Here is a 16,347-nt window from a genome sequence, read left to right as displayed (position 1 = left end):
ACCATGAGGGGAAGCTAAAATCTGCCAAAACGGACCGTTTTATTCTTCAGCCTAATTATAGGGATGTAAACACTTCCGTTTTTCCCGGGTATCTCCCGTATTTCAAGGTCATCTCCAGACACCCTCCCGTTTTGTTATTTCTCCCGGAAAACTCCCGTAATTTGCATGGCCATCAAACTTCATTTTAAAATCATTGATCCGTTCTGACATCTCCCAGGTTGCCAGGTTGTGTATGAAATACACCCTACACATACACGATCACTTACTTTCAATGTCAAACGTTTTGTCATAAGCTAAAACCTGGCAACCCAAAACCCAAATAAGGAAGCGGGTGCCGACTGCGCAGCCTGAGTCTCGCAAGCAGGCGGGCTATAGTTGAATAGCCTACTCCAGAACTAGTTGTTGTCAAATTGTTGGGTATGTAATTGCTTAACACATCACATAAACCGTTATTGAGTGTTGTTGAGATACACAATAGGCAACTTGTGTCCTCGGAACCAAATCTGACAGCAAGCAGCTTTGGAGTTTTGGAAGTAGGCTGCAGGCAGGCAGCTGGTGGATATATAACTGGCATGCGTATACACGGGTTTCCCGTTTACCAACAAAACTAGATGCGCGCGCAGCCGTGGGGCAGAAGACGCTTGGTGGCCGTCCACAACGTTATAAACTTAACCTAAATAGTCGGCTGCTGTAAGCTACAATCAAATTTTTTTGTATACTCCTGTTGTCTCAATGATAATAACAGCTCATTTCAGACTATATTTCAAAGTTTGCCTTTCATTTGCAATATTAATATAACATCGTATTTTGTCATTTTTGGCGAAGACATGCATTCCGTTAGGGATATTGAACATATTTAACATTCTCTAACCATTCTCTAACATTCTCGTGATTTCGAATTGGTGCAGTTTTCAGCACAAAAACTCATTTTATTCTTTTGCTCTTTTGCATTGCTCTATGCTGTTCTATGGTGCTTTCTGCCTCTTGGTTGCGCACGCAAGTTTTCGTGATGTTGTATAGAAATCCATGTATAGGCTTTCGGTAAGGTAAAAGCAACGACCGAAATGCAGTGTTGAAACACGTGTATGAAACATGTTAGATATGCAAACACTGATCCGGTCCAAACGCCTCCACAAAATGTTGACAGGTATGATGTAACTGGGCTTGTGAAATAACTTCTGAGCATTTTTTGGACGGACCTAAGTTGCATGCCTTCTGTGTTAACTTCACAGAACAAGGTCAAATGCTCTGCTCATCATTCTAGCACCCCTTTAATTATGCACTAAATGTTGCTGGCATCAGGTAGCAACAGTCTCGCAAGATTGGCATTCTTACATTCCAGTGTGCTTTTAGTATTCAGAAGGCTTTCAGTAGTATTCAGAAGGCTTTTGTGAGAGTTTGTTCATGGCCACTTTGATGGGTGTGATTCTGACCCTGCCAACCAAGCAACAGTGGTGATTTACAACTAGAGGTAATTCCAGGGCAGAATAATAATAATAATAATAATAATACATTTATTTTATATAGCGCCTTTCTCAAACCCAAGGTCGCTTTACACAGTAGGAAGGCAAGGAAACACAACAACAAACAAACAAAACAATACAACAAAGACAAGTTATCTGTATGTGTTGGGTGTGGAGGAGAAGTGATCATTAAACAAAAAGGTCTTGAGATGTGTTTTGAAGAAAGGAAGAGATGGACAGGCACAAAGAGGTTGGGGGAGGGAGTTCCAGAGTTTGGGGGCCAAAGCACTGAAGGACCTGCCACTCAGGGTGGAGAGTCTGGAGTGGGGGATAGCCAAGAGGTTTTAGTCAGAGGATCTGAGTGAGCGGGAAGGAGTGTAAGGGTTCAGGAGGTCACGGATGTAGGGGGGAGCAAGGTTGTGGAGGGCTTTAAAGGTGAGTAGTAGTACTTTATATTTGATCCAGGATGGAACTGGTAGCCAATGGAGTTGATGGAGAATGGGGGTGATGTGTGCTGATCGTCTGGTATGGGTGAGGAGCCTGGCTGCAGAGTTTTGAATATATTGTAGTCTTTGAAGGGATTTAGTGGGGAGACCAAGGAAAAGTGAGTTGCAGTAATCTAGACGGGACATAATGAAGGAGTGAACCAAAGTCTGTGCATCCCTAACAGAGAGGAAGGGTTGGAGGAGGGCAATGTTATGGAGGTGAAAGAAGGCAATCTTAGTGAGTGATTTGATATGAGGATCAAAGCTAAGGCCTAGTCCACACGTACCAAACCGATCTTTTTTTCCTCCGTCTTCCCTGAACCGTATCAAGAATATTTGCGTCCAAACGGATCCATCTCAACACGACTCAACACGTTACTTCATATCCCAGGCCTATAGGTGGCACTGTTTCTTTACAGAAATTGACCAAATCTTGCGCTGTAGGCTATCAGAGCCCGTCTACAGAGAGGCTATACAAACAGACAGAATAAGCTACGACGAAATGGCTAGTGCAAGGAAACCAGAATTGTTTGTGTGGACTTATAGTGAACTGTCAACTGTAGTCAACTGTAAAACTAATAAACTTAATGTTTACGGTTTGTGAAGGGTGCAGTCCCGTACTTTATTTGGCTAACGCAGGTAAAAATAATCTCCTTTACTTACTTTGGTTATAGGATTGTCCGCGATTCACATTAGTTTTGGTTATCACCGTAAGTGCAAAGGCTAGGCGTACCCAAGTTCTAGGCCATTCCGTCGCCATATTTATAATATTGCTATAATACTTGTTAGTAACAGTCGATACTTTTGCTTGCATCAAATCGCGCATTCGCATTTAGTGCGCATCTATAGGCTTAACATGAGTTCTACGCGTCTTTGTATGCTCATATCTGACTTCACTATGAATGCATTTATTTATGTTGTAAGACATGTAAAATAAATTAATGACACCGGCACTACGCACAAATTAATGCAAACTTACACCGCACTTCCCTAATAACTTAAGTTCTCTCGCGTCACTGACAGTAGCTAGAATGCATAAAAAAAACACCGGGAAAAACGTGTTCAGTGTTCAGTCCATCAAGTCATAAGCTATCGGCGCTGCGCAGCATCAGTTGTGATATTTATCCTACGGAGTGTAATCGTAGGTAATGTCATGTATGAAAACTAGTATTGTTAGGCAATACTATAAGTGTCAAGTCCAGGGCAGCTGAGGTGTGGCGATGATAGACAAGTGCGGTTTCGCTGTCCCAACGAATTCAAAAGGGTTACGGTTTCAGATTTTTCCACTCTGTGACCAGGTTTCAAAAAAGTGCGGTTTCGGGCAGTGCGTTTACAGGATTCGTTTGGACGCTCGGCCAAGACAAAGCAAAACCTCTGCGTTTAACCCAAAAAGCGTCTCCGTGTGGACGGGCCCTAAGGGTGGAGTCAAGCTGAATGCCAAGGCTTTTAACAACAGGGATAGAGTGGACAGGTGAACCATCAATGTTAAGAGTGAGACTAGGAGATTTGGTGAGGATGCTTTTAGGGCCAATCAGCAGAATTTCGAGCAGGGTTTAAGTAGAGGGGTGGGAGCAGGGTCAAGCTGACACAATGAGGAGTTGGACTTAGTAATGATGTCAGTGATAGTGAGGGAGTCAGTAGTGGTGAAATGGGAGAGCTGAGGGCCCAGAGAAGGAGAAGAGAGAGAGAGATAGCATTGGGGTTGAAGGAGTGGTAAATTTAGCTAATTTTGTCATCAAAGAAGTGTAAGAAGGCCTGGCACTGCTCAGGGGTCTTAGGACAGAAAAGGTCTAATCGCACAGATGGAGATATTGAGTACTTTTGGTAATATAACCATATAACCATATAACCTCATAACCATAATATGCATTCAAGTATTTATATTTTAGAAGAATATCTGAGAAAGGAAAGAAGCAAAGAGTAGTTTTTTAATTTTAATTGAGTTTATTAGGGAATTCATATTCTATGACTCCTTGCCAGTTAGGACTTCACTGGTCACTCTTCATCTTTGCTCTAAAACATAGAGGAAAGAACCAAATCAAGACAACTTGGCAGCTTGTAAAATTATTGTTATTTAAAGTTATTTTTATAGTATATTTGTATATCTATTATATGTAGTTCTTTGTATATCTGTTACATGCAGTTTTTCTTTAGAAGCCATAGGAATTATTTTACTGTATGACACAAATAATTAGTCAAACGTTTTCTAATATGACCTAATACTTTACCTTGCCAGCTTCACGACTCTTGGCCCTCAGCTTGTTGACCTGGGACTCAGCGATGTCAGCACGTTCCTGAGCCTCCTCAAGCTCATGCTGCACCTTCCTGTACCTGGACAGGTGAGTGTTGGCCTGCTCCTCCTGTGGTTTTAGTGAATACATCTTTTTAGTTGATAAATTTCCCTCACGGGATCAAAAGAGTATATATACTTAAGCAGTACCTTCTTTTGTCTCAGATAATTACCAGAACCAGTTTACCTGTCGCAAAAACAAAATTACTTTACTCACAGCCTCCTCAGCCTGTCTCTTGTAGGCCTTCACTTTCAGCTGCAGCTTGTCCACCAGATCCTGCAGTCTAGTGACATTCTTCTTGTCCTCCTCAGTCTGCACAATTATAATGATAATCCAGTCAATATTTGCCATCTACTATGTATGTCATGGTTTAAATCCATGAACATAGCTAGCCTACCTGGTAGGTGAGCTCCTTGACTCTCCTCTCATATTTGCGGACACCTTTCACAGCATCAGCTCCACGTCTCTGTTCAGTCTCAACCTCAGCCTCCAGCTCACGCACCTTTAAAATATAGATTTGTTTATCAAACAAACATATTATGTATCATGTATTTTTAAAACTGGTGTATATTCCAAAGATCATACCCTAGACTCCAGTTTCTGGAGCTGCTTCTTGCCACCCTTCATGGCCAGATTCTCAGCTTCATCCAGACGGTGCTGCAGGTCCTTGACTGTGACCTCCAGGTTCTTCTTCATCCTCTCCAGGTGAGCACTGGTGTCCTGCTCCTTCTTCAGTTCCTCAGCCATCATGGCAGCCTGAAAATGTCCCAACAGTATTTTAGTTAAAACATAGCATATTTAAACTGCCTCACATTTCCTCTCAGAACTGAATTAACTGTTCTTCATTTTGAATGGGTAATATTGAAAGTCCATATGCATACAATACTGCACCATCATTTCCTTACATCAGTTATGGCCTTCTTGGCCTTTTCTTCTGCATTTCTGGCCTCCTGGATTGTATCATCCACTTCTCCCTGGACTTGAACAAGGTCAGCCTCCAGCTTCTTCTTGGTGTTGATGAGACTGGTGTTCTGAATATCATTATCAAATTAAAGACAGTTTGACCTGTTAATGCATAAGGCGCAACCAGCAAAAATGAAAAAGAGTGTGCCCTTCATAATTGTCTTACCTGTGAATGCAGCAGTCCAACACGCTCACTGGCATCCACCAGCTCCTGCTCAGCCACTTTGCGGCCTCTCTCTGTCTGCTCCAGAGCAGCTCTCAGCTCCTCAATCTCAGCCAGCATAAGGCCATTCCTGCGCTCCACCATGGCAACCTGCTCCTTCATGTCTTCCTGTCCTCTAAGAGCATCATCAAGGTGTAATTGGGCATCCTGTGTAACATAATATTAGTTAACAAAAGGTATTATTATGTGTTACTGGTCTGTTGTGTGTTGGAGTACTGTATCTGATACCTTGAGTTGTCCTTGTACATTCCTGAGCTGCTTCTGACATTCAGTTGCCTGGCGATTGGCATGGCTCAGCTGAATCTCCATCTCGTTGAGGTCTCCCTCCATCTTCTTCTTGACTCTTAGGGCATCATTCCTGCTCCTGACCTCAGAGTCTAGAGTGCTCTGCATGGAGTCAATCACCCTCTGGCTGTTCCTCTTGATCTGCTCAATCTCCTCATCTTTCTCAGCCAGCTTCCTGTCAATCTCACTCTTGACCTGGTTAAGCTCCAGTTGGACACGAAGAATCTTGGACTCTTCATGCTCCAGTGTACCCTATTACAGAAGAAGTTTGAATATCTAAAATATTCAGACATCAAGCAAATAATTAGATTATCAAAATGTTATCCTCTAAGGTGACAATCCTACCTCTGCTTCCTCCAGTGCTGTCTGGATTTCTGATTTCTCAGTCTCCACTGACTTCTTGGCCTTCTCCAGCTCATGGATGCTCTTGCCAGTCTCACCAAGTTGTTCAGTGAGGTCAGAGATTTCCTCTGCAGATTGAAATGGAGAAATTGTGAAAGAACTTTTCTGCAGGAAAACAATGTTCTACTGCTTTTGGTATTTAATTGTTTACGTCATTTCAGAAGTTTATGTAATTTCAGAAGAAGTATTATGTTTTTTATATATATATATTCTGTTTGTGTAAGTAACATATCAACTGGTTCTTTATTTAGGCTTCTTTACGTTGCAGATTCTTATTCTCTCTCCTCAGGGTCTCCAGGTGATCCAGAGTCTCTTCATAGGAGTTCTTCATCTTGAAGAGCTCAGTACTGAGAGAGCGAGCTTCTTTCTGAGCACCTTCAAGCTCAGCCTGGCCCTCCTCATACTTCTGCTTCCATTCTGCCAGGACCTGATAAAGCATGGACGTGTGTAGAGGAAAAGACATGCTAAAACTATTATGTACATGATTTTCAAGGAAGCATGTTACATGTACATCTATACCTTGTCAAAGTTTCGTTGTTTCTTGTCAAGGTTGGCAGCCAGTGCATTAGCCCTCTCGACATCAATCATGAGGTCCTCCACTTCACCCTGGAGTCTCTGCTTGGTCTTCTCCAGAGAGGCACACTTCGAGTTCACAGCCTCGATTGACTCCTCAGCATCTTGGAGACGTTGGGCAAGCTTTTTCCTATAAGTAATAAATGTTTCATAGATATGAAATATAAAATTGGATTTCAGCATCTTTCGAATGGGTGAAAACAAAACACTTTTTATATATAAATACTTTTTTTTTTAACTATGTCTTACTTGGACTCCTCCAGCTCCTCAGTGCGTTGGATGGCATCAGTTTCATATTTAGATCTCCACTGAGCCACCTCGCTGTTGGCCTTGGACATTCCACGCTGCAGCTCAGCCTTGGCCTCCTGCTCCTCCTCAAACTGCTCTCTGAGCAGGTCACAGTCATGACGAGCTGATTGGACAGCATGAGCCAGGGCGTTCTTGGCCTTTCAAGAGGAATTTGAAAATATTAGATGGTCAAATGCAAAGAAATTGTGACCAGCCTGAAGCAATAATTTAATTAGAAATTGATGGACACCCACCTAATGGCTACAATGTTTACAACTTGGCAAAACTTACTTTAACTTCTTCCTCTATATGCCTCTTCAGCTCCTCAATCTGCTGGGTGTAAGCTTGCTTGCCTCTTGTCAGCTGAGTGACAAGAGCCTCTTTTTCCTCAAGCTGGCGGCCAAATTCACCTGAAAGTTATTTGTTTTACATTATGTGTCGTAGTATGAAAGGAAAAAATCAATTTGTGATATGGGTTTTAATAGAAGAATGAACATATTTGCTAGCCTTTTGCATTTACCATTCTCAGTTTGAAGCCTGGCTTTTTGTGCACTGAAGTCATTTAACTGACGGACATTTTCATCATTCTTTGACTTCAGTTCACTCAATTGGTCCTCAAGGGTGCGACACATTTTCTCAAGGTTAGCCTGAAAGAAATCTCATGTAAGTTATCCATGGAGGAAATTGCTTTAAAACACAACTCAACTGGCTCTTATCTCTTCATACCTTGGATTTAGCAACAGCCTCCATGTTACTGGAGAGGTCATCGATCTCCATTTTGTATTCACTCTTCTCCTTCTCCAGCTTTTGTTTGACACGCTGCAGGTTGTCGATCTGCTCACCCAGTTCCGCCACGCTGTCGGCCTGCTTCTTGCGGAGAGCAGCAGCAGTAGCTTCATGCTGCAGGGTGGACTCTTCAAGATCACGACGCAGCTTCTGGAACTCTGTCTCCCGCTTCTTGTTCATCTCAATCTGAGCAGCAGTGGCCCCACCAGCCTCCTCAAGCCTCTCACTGATCTCCTCAAGTTCTCTGGAGATATCAGCTCTCTGCTTCTCAACTTTAGCCCGAGCAGCACGTTCAGCTTCGATTTCTTCTTCTAGCTCCTCTATGCGAGCCTGGAATGTGTTTAGAGTGTTATTATCAATCATGCATTTTATATTATTACACAGAGAATTCCCCTGTCAGTCTGGCCATTAAATAGCCTTAGTTGCTGAAATGGTCTTAAATTAAACAAACAAACAAACAAACAAACAAACACACAGAGAATATTTCTCAAACCACTGATCACCTGGAGTTCCTTAATCTTCTTTTGAAGCTGGGATCCTAATGACTGTTCATCTTCAATCTTGCTCAGAAGTTGGCTGATTTCAAAGTCCTTCCTGTAAAGATTAAAACAATGGCAAAATTAATCATGCATTTTTAGTGTCAAATACTGACCAATGGGTAATAGCATGATGGTGTTGTTTTCCTCTTATCAAATGTATGTAAATCCCTTACTTCTTGATCTTTTCTTCAGACTGCTGCTTGTCATTCTCCAGATCCATTATGGATTCCTGGGCCAGTTTCAGGTCACCTTCAAGCTTTCTCTTGGCTCTCTCAAGATCCATGCGTAGCTTCTTCTCTTGCTCCAACGATCCTTCGAGCTGTGATAGAAATATGTTGAATATATGTTATCATCACCATGTGAATATAATATATTTTTTAGTGTTGTGTATCATGTGGCACCCTTACATCATCCACTTGTTGTTCAAGTTTGCTCTTTGATTTGGTCAGAGTGTTGACTTTGTCTTCCTCTGCTTGGAGATCATCCAGAGTCTGCTGGTGTGCCTCTTGGAGGGCTTTCTTCTCCTTAGTTAATTTAGCAATGGCTTCATCTTGAGATGCCATCTCCTCTGTCAGGTTTTTAACCTAAGGGGATGTGATTTCAGTATATTTTACAATGCTATATATTCTGCTATATTGAATCAATGTAATGGGTAGACCACAAAAATGACTTTAACCTTGTTCTCTGTGGCATGTTTCTCTTTCTCCACTTTAGCCAGGGTGAGCTCCAAGTCATCAATGTCTTTCTTCAGCTCAGAGCACTCATCCTCCAGTTTCCTCTTCTTGGCAGTCAGCTCAGCGTTGATCTCCTCCTCATCCTCCAGCCTCTCGGTCGTCTCTTTGAGTTTGGCCTCCAGCTGGATTTTGCTCTTGATGAGACCCTCACATCTCTCCTCAGCATCTGAGAGGCCCTCAGATTCCTGGTGTGAATTAGTGATATAGTACAATTATATACAGAAACTATTATAATAGTGACGCTACACGGTTTTTTATATACAACGGTTTTCAATTATAGTCAAACCGCAACTCCTACAACTCCTAGAAGGCAGACCTCCCCATATAGCTCTTGTCTCTGCAAGTTTTGAAGCTTGAGATATCAGTGTGTAATCGGTTTAAATGTTAAATGTGTTGACGTAAATATAAACACCAGCAATAATAATCATCAGATATCTTTAGGCAATTTATTTGATATGGATATGCTTGCATTCATTTATTAATTCCATGTCATGAGAACACCAGCACACTAATTTGCTAATTTGTAATTTGGGTAAGACTGTCTGTAAAGAAATGCATTTCCTTACTTTGAAAACTAGAGAGAAAACCAGATTGCCATATGACACAACAGTTGTATAAGTGAAACTGAATCGCTACAGTTGCCCTGTGAGTCAGATCTACTCCAAAATGTTGCGGGGTCATCTTTTCCATCAACACCATCCAACAATAATAATCATCAGATAAACCACACCGAAAACATTACTTCCTGGCGGAGGTAATAGAACAGTACTCACAGCTGCTACAGCTAACTGCAGGTCATTCTTCTCTTGCAGCAGAGCAACCATCTTCTCCTCAAGCTCCTTCCTTTTTGCCTGGGCAGCCTCCAGATCCGTCTTCATTTTCCCATAGTTCTCCTTCATGTTAGCAAGTTCTTTCTCAGTTTCAGCACTTTTCAGAAGTGGCTTGATCTTGAAGTACAGCTTCATCCATGGCCAATGTTTCACATTCATGAATGAACGGATATTATATTGGATAGTGAAGATGGATTCTCTGTTAAACAAAAAAGTCCATATTAATTTCAATGAAATTCAATTCAATTCAATGCAGCGTTCTGTTTGTGAAGTGTATGCAACAACAGTTAACTTTCAGTAAACAACAGACGTGACAGCAACGTGTACACTTGAGGATATTAGACTAGTCTTCCAAGACTATGCTCTGCAAATTGAATGCACATAGTGTAAATTTTGTAATCTACACGTGCAAAGGGTTTATTGCTTACATGAGATGGTTACTTCATGTATATGCATTTCTTTTCTAAAATAAGCACTCAGTAACAAAAATGCAATACTTTTTTGATATAAAACCGTTTTAATTCTGCCAAGCAATGTAGTTTCTGCTACAATGATTGCCAAGCTGGACACAGATGCACCTAGTAATAGGCACAGCAATACTGATGTAATGCGATTGCAGTTCTGTTTGTATGTTTTCAGCGTTTTACAACAGCCTTGAATATGGTTCAGCCAATCATGATCAAATACCAGAACTATCCATTTTATAATCTATATTTTATTCTGCAGCTGCGATAAAAAATACTGTATCATAAAAGTAGTATTTTAACTCAAGCTTACCTTCTTTCCATCATTTTAACAAACTCCTTCCTCATCAGGAAGCCACGGCAGAGGGCCTGAGTCATTGTGACCAGAGTTGCCAATTTCTCATCTCGCATCTCCTCAAGGACACCCAGCAGACCAGCTTTGAAGAACACCTGTGGATAATTTCAAGAGGTAACAGAAAAGGGTATTTTCAGATATTCTCACAGATGCAGTCTATGTCTGTTGTTAAAAATTGAATGAAATTGGTTTACTTTTGTGTGTCCAAACTTGTACTGAGTATGGTCCACATCAATTGACCCCAGAAGTTTTTCTGAGGCTTTTTTGTTGTCAATGAATTGTCCTTCAGGGATGACACTTGCGTTCAACACTTTGTATCTTAGATTTAAGAGAAAGAATAGGTGCAACATTACATTTACATTCATCAATTTAGAAGATGCTTTTATCCAAAGCGACTAACATATTTCAATTGTATTACAAGGGCCATTGTCCCAGAGCAACTCAGGGTTAAGTGCCTTGCTCAAGGGCACAGTGGAACCCATGAATTGAACCCACAACTTTTCAGGCTACTGCATGCTAGCCAACTTCCTTAGCATGCTAGCCTACTTCCTTAGTGACTATGCTACCACTGCTCCACTTCCTTAGCCACTACGCTACCAGGGGATTGCTATGACTAGCTCTACTGTACCATATACTAATATATGAATAATAATTCTTATCCTTATTTTTAGTCTTAATACACTTAACACTTAAATCGATTTAATACCTCTAATAAGTATTAATCATTAAATTATTCTAGTCACCTCTGCTTGAAGTCACCATAAATGATTCTGCTGGGGAAGCCCTTCCTGCAGATTCTGATACCCTCCAGCACACCATTACACCTCAGCTGGTGAAGGACCAGGAAGTTCTCCATCAGACCTTTGAGGATAACAAACACAATTGAGGTGACGCGCTGAATACTTTTCTTTATAAAAACAGCTTAGTGAATTGTCCATCAAACCTGTAAGGTGAAGGATATATTTTCAATAAAAGAGAAGATAGGGAGTTTACGTACCATCAATTATGATTACATGTATATGTAATTATTATGACATTTTACTCACCTGGTGTCTTTGACTCATTGGGAATCAAGCAGCGCACAAAGTGAGGATGAGTGCTCCTCAAGTTGGTCATCAGCTTGCCCAGGTTTTCCTGTGGTTAAGTATAGACAATTTAAAACAAGTCAAACAAGTAACTAAACACATCAACAATCTTTTAGTCAAAAGCGGTTCCAAAACATTGATCATTTATATATAAATCAACCATGAAGTCACCCTGAACAGAGCAGACACCGTCTGGAAGGAACCACCCTTCTTCTTGCCTCCCTTCTTGCCACCACCACCACCACCTTCAGCTAAAAGATCAAACAAATACAAGAAGCACGTTTGGACTTGTGGACTCTGACCAGCGAACAGTGTAGCTGTGATGTGACAGTTACTGATATGATGGTACATCATATATCTTAAAATCATAATCAACGTAACCATGTCTACCTTCAGCACCAGCATGAGATGCATACAAGAAGGCCAGCAGTTTCACTGCAGACTTCTGGTACAGTTGCACAACTGAGTCGTTCAGTGGGTCCTTGTTCTTGTCCAGCCAGCCATTGATGTTGTAGTCCACAGTGCCAGCATAGTGCACCAGGGAGAAGTGGGCCTCTGGTTTGCCCTTTACTGGTTTGGGTTTCTCAAAGCATTTGGTTTTACCAAGATGCTGGTCATACAGCTTGTTCTTGAAGGTAGTGTCTGAGGCCTTGGGGAACATGCACTCCTCTTCAAGGATGGAGAAGATGCCCATTGGCTTTGAGATATAGAACATATAGCATTACATTGGATACCTATTTATTTTTTTATTATGTAAATATGCATATTTTTTATTTATTGACTTCACCTTCTCAATAAGCTCAATGCAGGCAGCCAGGTCCATACCAAAGTCAATGAACTCCCAATCAATTCCTTCTTTCTTGTATTCCTCTTGCTCCAGCACAAACATGTGGTGGTTGAAGAACTGTTGCAGTTTCTCATTGGTAAAGTTGATACACAGCTGTTCCAAACTGTTAAACTAGTATTTAGGGAAAAAGATACATATTCAAGTACAAACACATTTATAACATTTTGAATTCCTGAATTATTGTGTTAACTAAAAATTATTATTATTATTATTATTATTATTATTATTATTATTTCAAAATCACTTACATCAAAAATCTCAAATCCAGCAATGTCCAGCACACCAATGAAGAACTGCCTTGGCTGTTTGGTGTCCAGCATCTCATTGATACGGATGACCATCCACAAGAACATCTTCTCATAGACTGACTTACACAGAGCGCTGACAGCATTGTTGACCTAGTCAGGTATAAATAAGATCGTAAATACATAATTGTACAAAACATCTTATATAATTTGTCAAGCATCATGTTTCTAACCTGAGGCACAGTTTGACCTTTGGTCACCATCTCATTTCCGACCTTCACTCTGGGATAGCACAAAGCCTTCAGCATGTCAGCAGAGTTCAAGCCCATGAGGTAGGCGATTTTATCAGCCACTGATAAAAAAATAAATATCACTTAACAAAAAGTAGCCAACTTTCCAATCACTTTACAGCAGAGGCATTACATTACCAAATATCAACAAAAATTTGAAAAGTATTACATGGAACTTGAAACTAAAAACTTAATTTGAAAAAAAGTTTATTGATCACATAATTTAATTTTGTAATGGTTGTTTAATATATGATGGTTTTCTGCTGTTAAAGAGATAGTAAGTTGGAGTTTTAGAAAACCTTTCAAATCTTACCCTCAGTGCCGTCAGGCTCAGCCTGCTCTTCTCTCTGCTTCTGTTTGAACTTCATGGCCCCATGATGCATCACAGCACCAGTAAGCTTGAAGATGCCTATTTTCTCCTCAGCAGTAAAGCCCAAAATGTCAATGGCCGTCTAAGGAGATCAAGTTGGAATACGAATGACTCATAATTTCCATAAAACCAACTTCAATGTAAAAATGAGTATTTATGTGGATGCCTTACATCTGTGGCAATGAACTCCTCCACATCATCAATGCTCTTGACGGTGATTTCACCTTGGCTGATCATTGGGAAATCATATGGGTTGGTGGTGATGAGAAGTGCCTCTAAAATTCAGATAGAAGAACAGTCAACAGTGTTGAGACACACCAGTTTTATTTTACATAAACATATACATATAGAATTGTACTTATGCTTATCATACCAATCAGCTCAGGCTTATGTCCAGTCATAAGCTGGTAGAAGATGTGGTAGCTCCTCTCAGCAGACAACTGGAATGTGACTCTTGACTTCTCCAGCAGATCTGTGGCATGGCATTTTTCATAATAAGATAATAGATTAGGTTTCTAAAATTATACTGAATATTTATTTTAATAGTAGATGATGACCACTTACATGTCTCAATATCAGCAGAGGCCAATTTGCCAGTTGTGCCAAAATGGATTCTGATGAATTTACCCTGAAAAATGTTTGATGATTTCTTTTTAGTAAAAATAAAGTAATTTTGAAAAGAAATGAAATAAAAAGTAATTCTTGTAAATACTTACAAAACGGGAGGAGTTGTCATTCCTCACAGTCTTGGCATTACCATAGGCCTCCAGCAGAGGGTTGGCTGCAATGATCTGATCCTCTAGTGACCCCTAGAGAAGAAGTGAGGTCATTTAGTGAAGCTGTTGTTAACCAAAAAGTGAATATAAATCTGATCTGATGTTTCTCCTACTCACCTGCATTTTGCCAGGGGTGGCCTCAGCTTTCTTTGCTCCTCCAGACACTGCAATTGTTGCAAAGTACTGGATGACACGCTTGGTGTTGACAGTCTTCCCAGCACCAGATTCTCCACTGGAAACAAATAGGAGAGAGAACATAATAGTCATGTGCTTTCAGTCCAAACATGCATCCTTTTAATTTTCATTATTCATTTTCATTATTAAAATGTAGTTTGGAGGAGTACATACGTGATTAGGATGGATTGATTTTCACGATCTGAGGGACAAAAGGAGTGATGCTGTGCTCAGTATAAAAGTTCTCAGTATATTGCTCTTTTTTGCACTTTTCTATTTTTGTAAACAATTAACACCCCACCTTGGAGCATGAACTGATAGGCATTATCAGAGATGGAGAAGATGTGGGGTGGAGCTTCAATTCTCTTCTTGCCTCTGTACCCAGCTACAACCACAGCATCGTACACTGGGAGCCACTTGTAGGGGTTTACAGTGACACAGAACAGCCCAGAGTAGGTCTGTAACAGAGAAGTAGTGGTTGTAGCTCTTACATAGACATTGTTTTGTAGTAATGTACTGTGAGAAGAACCAAGATCTGTTATGTATCTTACATAGATCATCCATGCTGCATAACGCTCTTTGAGGTTGTACAGCACAGCAGGCTCGTGGAGGTGGGTCATCATGGCCATGTCCTCAATTTTGTCATACTTTGGAGGATTCATGGGAAAGATCTCATCCTCTTTCACAGTGACCGTCTGCAAGGCATAGTAAATGTCAGTATTTTATGCCCATAGCTGAATATCACTGAACATTGAACATGTGAAGCTTCACAGTATAAGCATGCTGCATTTCTACAATGTAGTTATTCTTCAGACATGCATAGCTTATATTGTAATACTGACCAGATATTTCAATACAAACCACAGTCTACTTTCAATTAAAACAAAACCTACATAGTATATGTCACAGAGCTGAGAAAATGTTTTCAAGACAAGACACACACAATACATTAATTGCCTGTCTTGTTGTGCTTGTCAGAAGTTTAAATAGAGAGCAATGTGGACTCTTAATTGAAAGAAACCAACATCATAGAATATGTAAATGTCACAGTGTAGTAGAAAAAAAGTGAAAAGGGAGGATAATAAAATGTGATATCTTACTTTGCCACCCGTTAGATGTTTGACAGTGGCTTTGCCACCCTCTCGTTTCTCCAGCACTCCTTTGACATAATCTTCTTCTTTGTCAATTACAAAGTAGGCTGATTTGGCATCAAATGGTTTGTTCTGGGCCTCAATACGCTCCCTTTCAGGTTTGCGGAGATAGATGGCCGCTGGGCCAAAGCACTCCATCTCTGAGTCCCCCATGATGGCACTCTGCTGCGGGGGAGAAAGTGTCTGTTACTTCCTGGAATCAGAGCAGCTGTAGTATGAGCAGTCTCCACACTCTCTCCTCATCACTGGCGCTTACACCCTGTCATTCATGAATAAGCCATGAAATTGTTTAATTCCCCTGATAAAGTGTGCCTCATGGTTTCGTCTGGTAGGCTTGCTCTGTTATATTATCACATATTTGTGGCATCAACTAGTACATACCTGCTAAACTCCCAAGACGTAGATAACTGCTTTCAACTAGGTGGTGGAAAAAACAATTGGGTATTTTTTAATTATCAATAGGCATTTGCACATGATATCTGTGACGTATTACTGAGCTGAACAATTCCCAAATGTGTCACTCACCTTTAGAGCTGGTTCGTCTTGAGAGAAGCCTGGTGCTGCTGTGTTATATAGAGACACTTGTGCCCTGTCAGCAAGAGCTCTGCTAGATTTGGGCATGAGCTGTGCAGGGTGACATTATTGTAGGGTCTTGTTCTTTCCACTGGAATTATTTTTTATCTCAACACCACCAGAATATCTTTTTTTTATATGCATGAATGCATAAC

General features: G+C 40.7%; 1 protein-coding gene and 1 long non-coding RNA gene across 4 annotated transcripts in view; one reads left to right on the top strand and one right to left on the bottom strand.

Annotated features, from left to right (window-relative positions):
* LOC121706543 overlaps positions 1 to 16,347 on the top strand; it is a 140,622-nt gene that overhangs the window by 14,521 nt on the left and 109,754 nt on the right. For 2 of the 3 annotated variants that reach the window (XR_006031064.1, XR_006031063.1), the window contains exons 4-5: positions 4,185 to 4,287; positions 10,678 to 10,795. This is a non-coding gene — a long non-coding RNA (uncharacterized LOC121706543). Of the gene's footprint in view, positions 1 to 4,184; positions 4,288 to 10,677; positions 10,796 to 11,420; positions 11,569 to 16,347 lie in introns of all 3 variants that reach the window. The other variant, XR_006031065.1, reaches the window with a different exon arrangement.
* On the bottom strand, positions 3,921 to 16,016 carry LOC121706472 (myosin heavy chain, fast skeletal muscle-like). Its single transcript, XM_042088242.1, has 40 exons — positions 16,001 to 16,016; positions 15,569 to 15,784; positions 15,020 to 15,163; positions 14,770 to 14,926; positions 14,643 to 14,670; positions 14,412 to 14,526; positions 14,235 to 14,327; positions 14,083 to 14,146; positions 13,892 to 13,990; positions 13,690 to 13,793; positions 13,462 to 13,600; positions 13,092 to 13,210; positions 12,862 to 13,011; positions 12,554 to 12,724; positions 12,157 to 12,463; positions 11,938 to 12,017; positions 11,728 to 11,815; positions 11,425 to 11,542; positions 10,876 to 10,999; positions 10,640 to 10,776; positions 9,806 to 10,061; positions 8,975 to 9,217; positions 8,706 to 8,882; positions 8,472 to 8,617; positions 8,263 to 8,353; positions 7,700 to 8,089; positions 7,494 to 7,620; positions 7,265 to 7,383; positions 6,935 to 7,131; positions 6,632 to 6,815; positions 6,374 to 6,539; positions 6,056 to 6,180; positions 5,654 to 5,962; positions 5,369 to 5,572; positions 5,145 to 5,270; positions 4,825 to 4,995; positions 4,637 to 4,741; positions 4,456 to 4,551; positions 4,177 to 4,308; positions 3,921 to 3,961 (listed from the first exon to the last, which is right to left on the bottom strand). Exons 2-40 carry the CDS (start codon positions 15,770 to 15,772, stop codon positions 3,944 to 3,946), a joined length of 5,823 nt encoding a protein of 1,940 aa, XP_041944176.1. The 5' UTR covers positions 15,773 to 15,784; positions 16,001 to 16,016; the 3' UTR covers positions 3,921 to 3,943.

Source organism: Alosa sapidissima, chromosome 4, assembly GCF_018492685.1.
Source record: "Alosa sapidissima isolate fAloSap1 chromosome 4, fAloSap1.pri, whole genome shotgun sequence".
NCBI lineage: Eukaryota > Metazoa > Chordata > Actinopteri > Clupeiformes > Clupeidae > Alosa > Alosa sapidissima.
The sequence above is the reverse complement of the archived record's forward strand: the minus strand, read 5'-3'. Positions and strand labels throughout refer to the sequence as shown.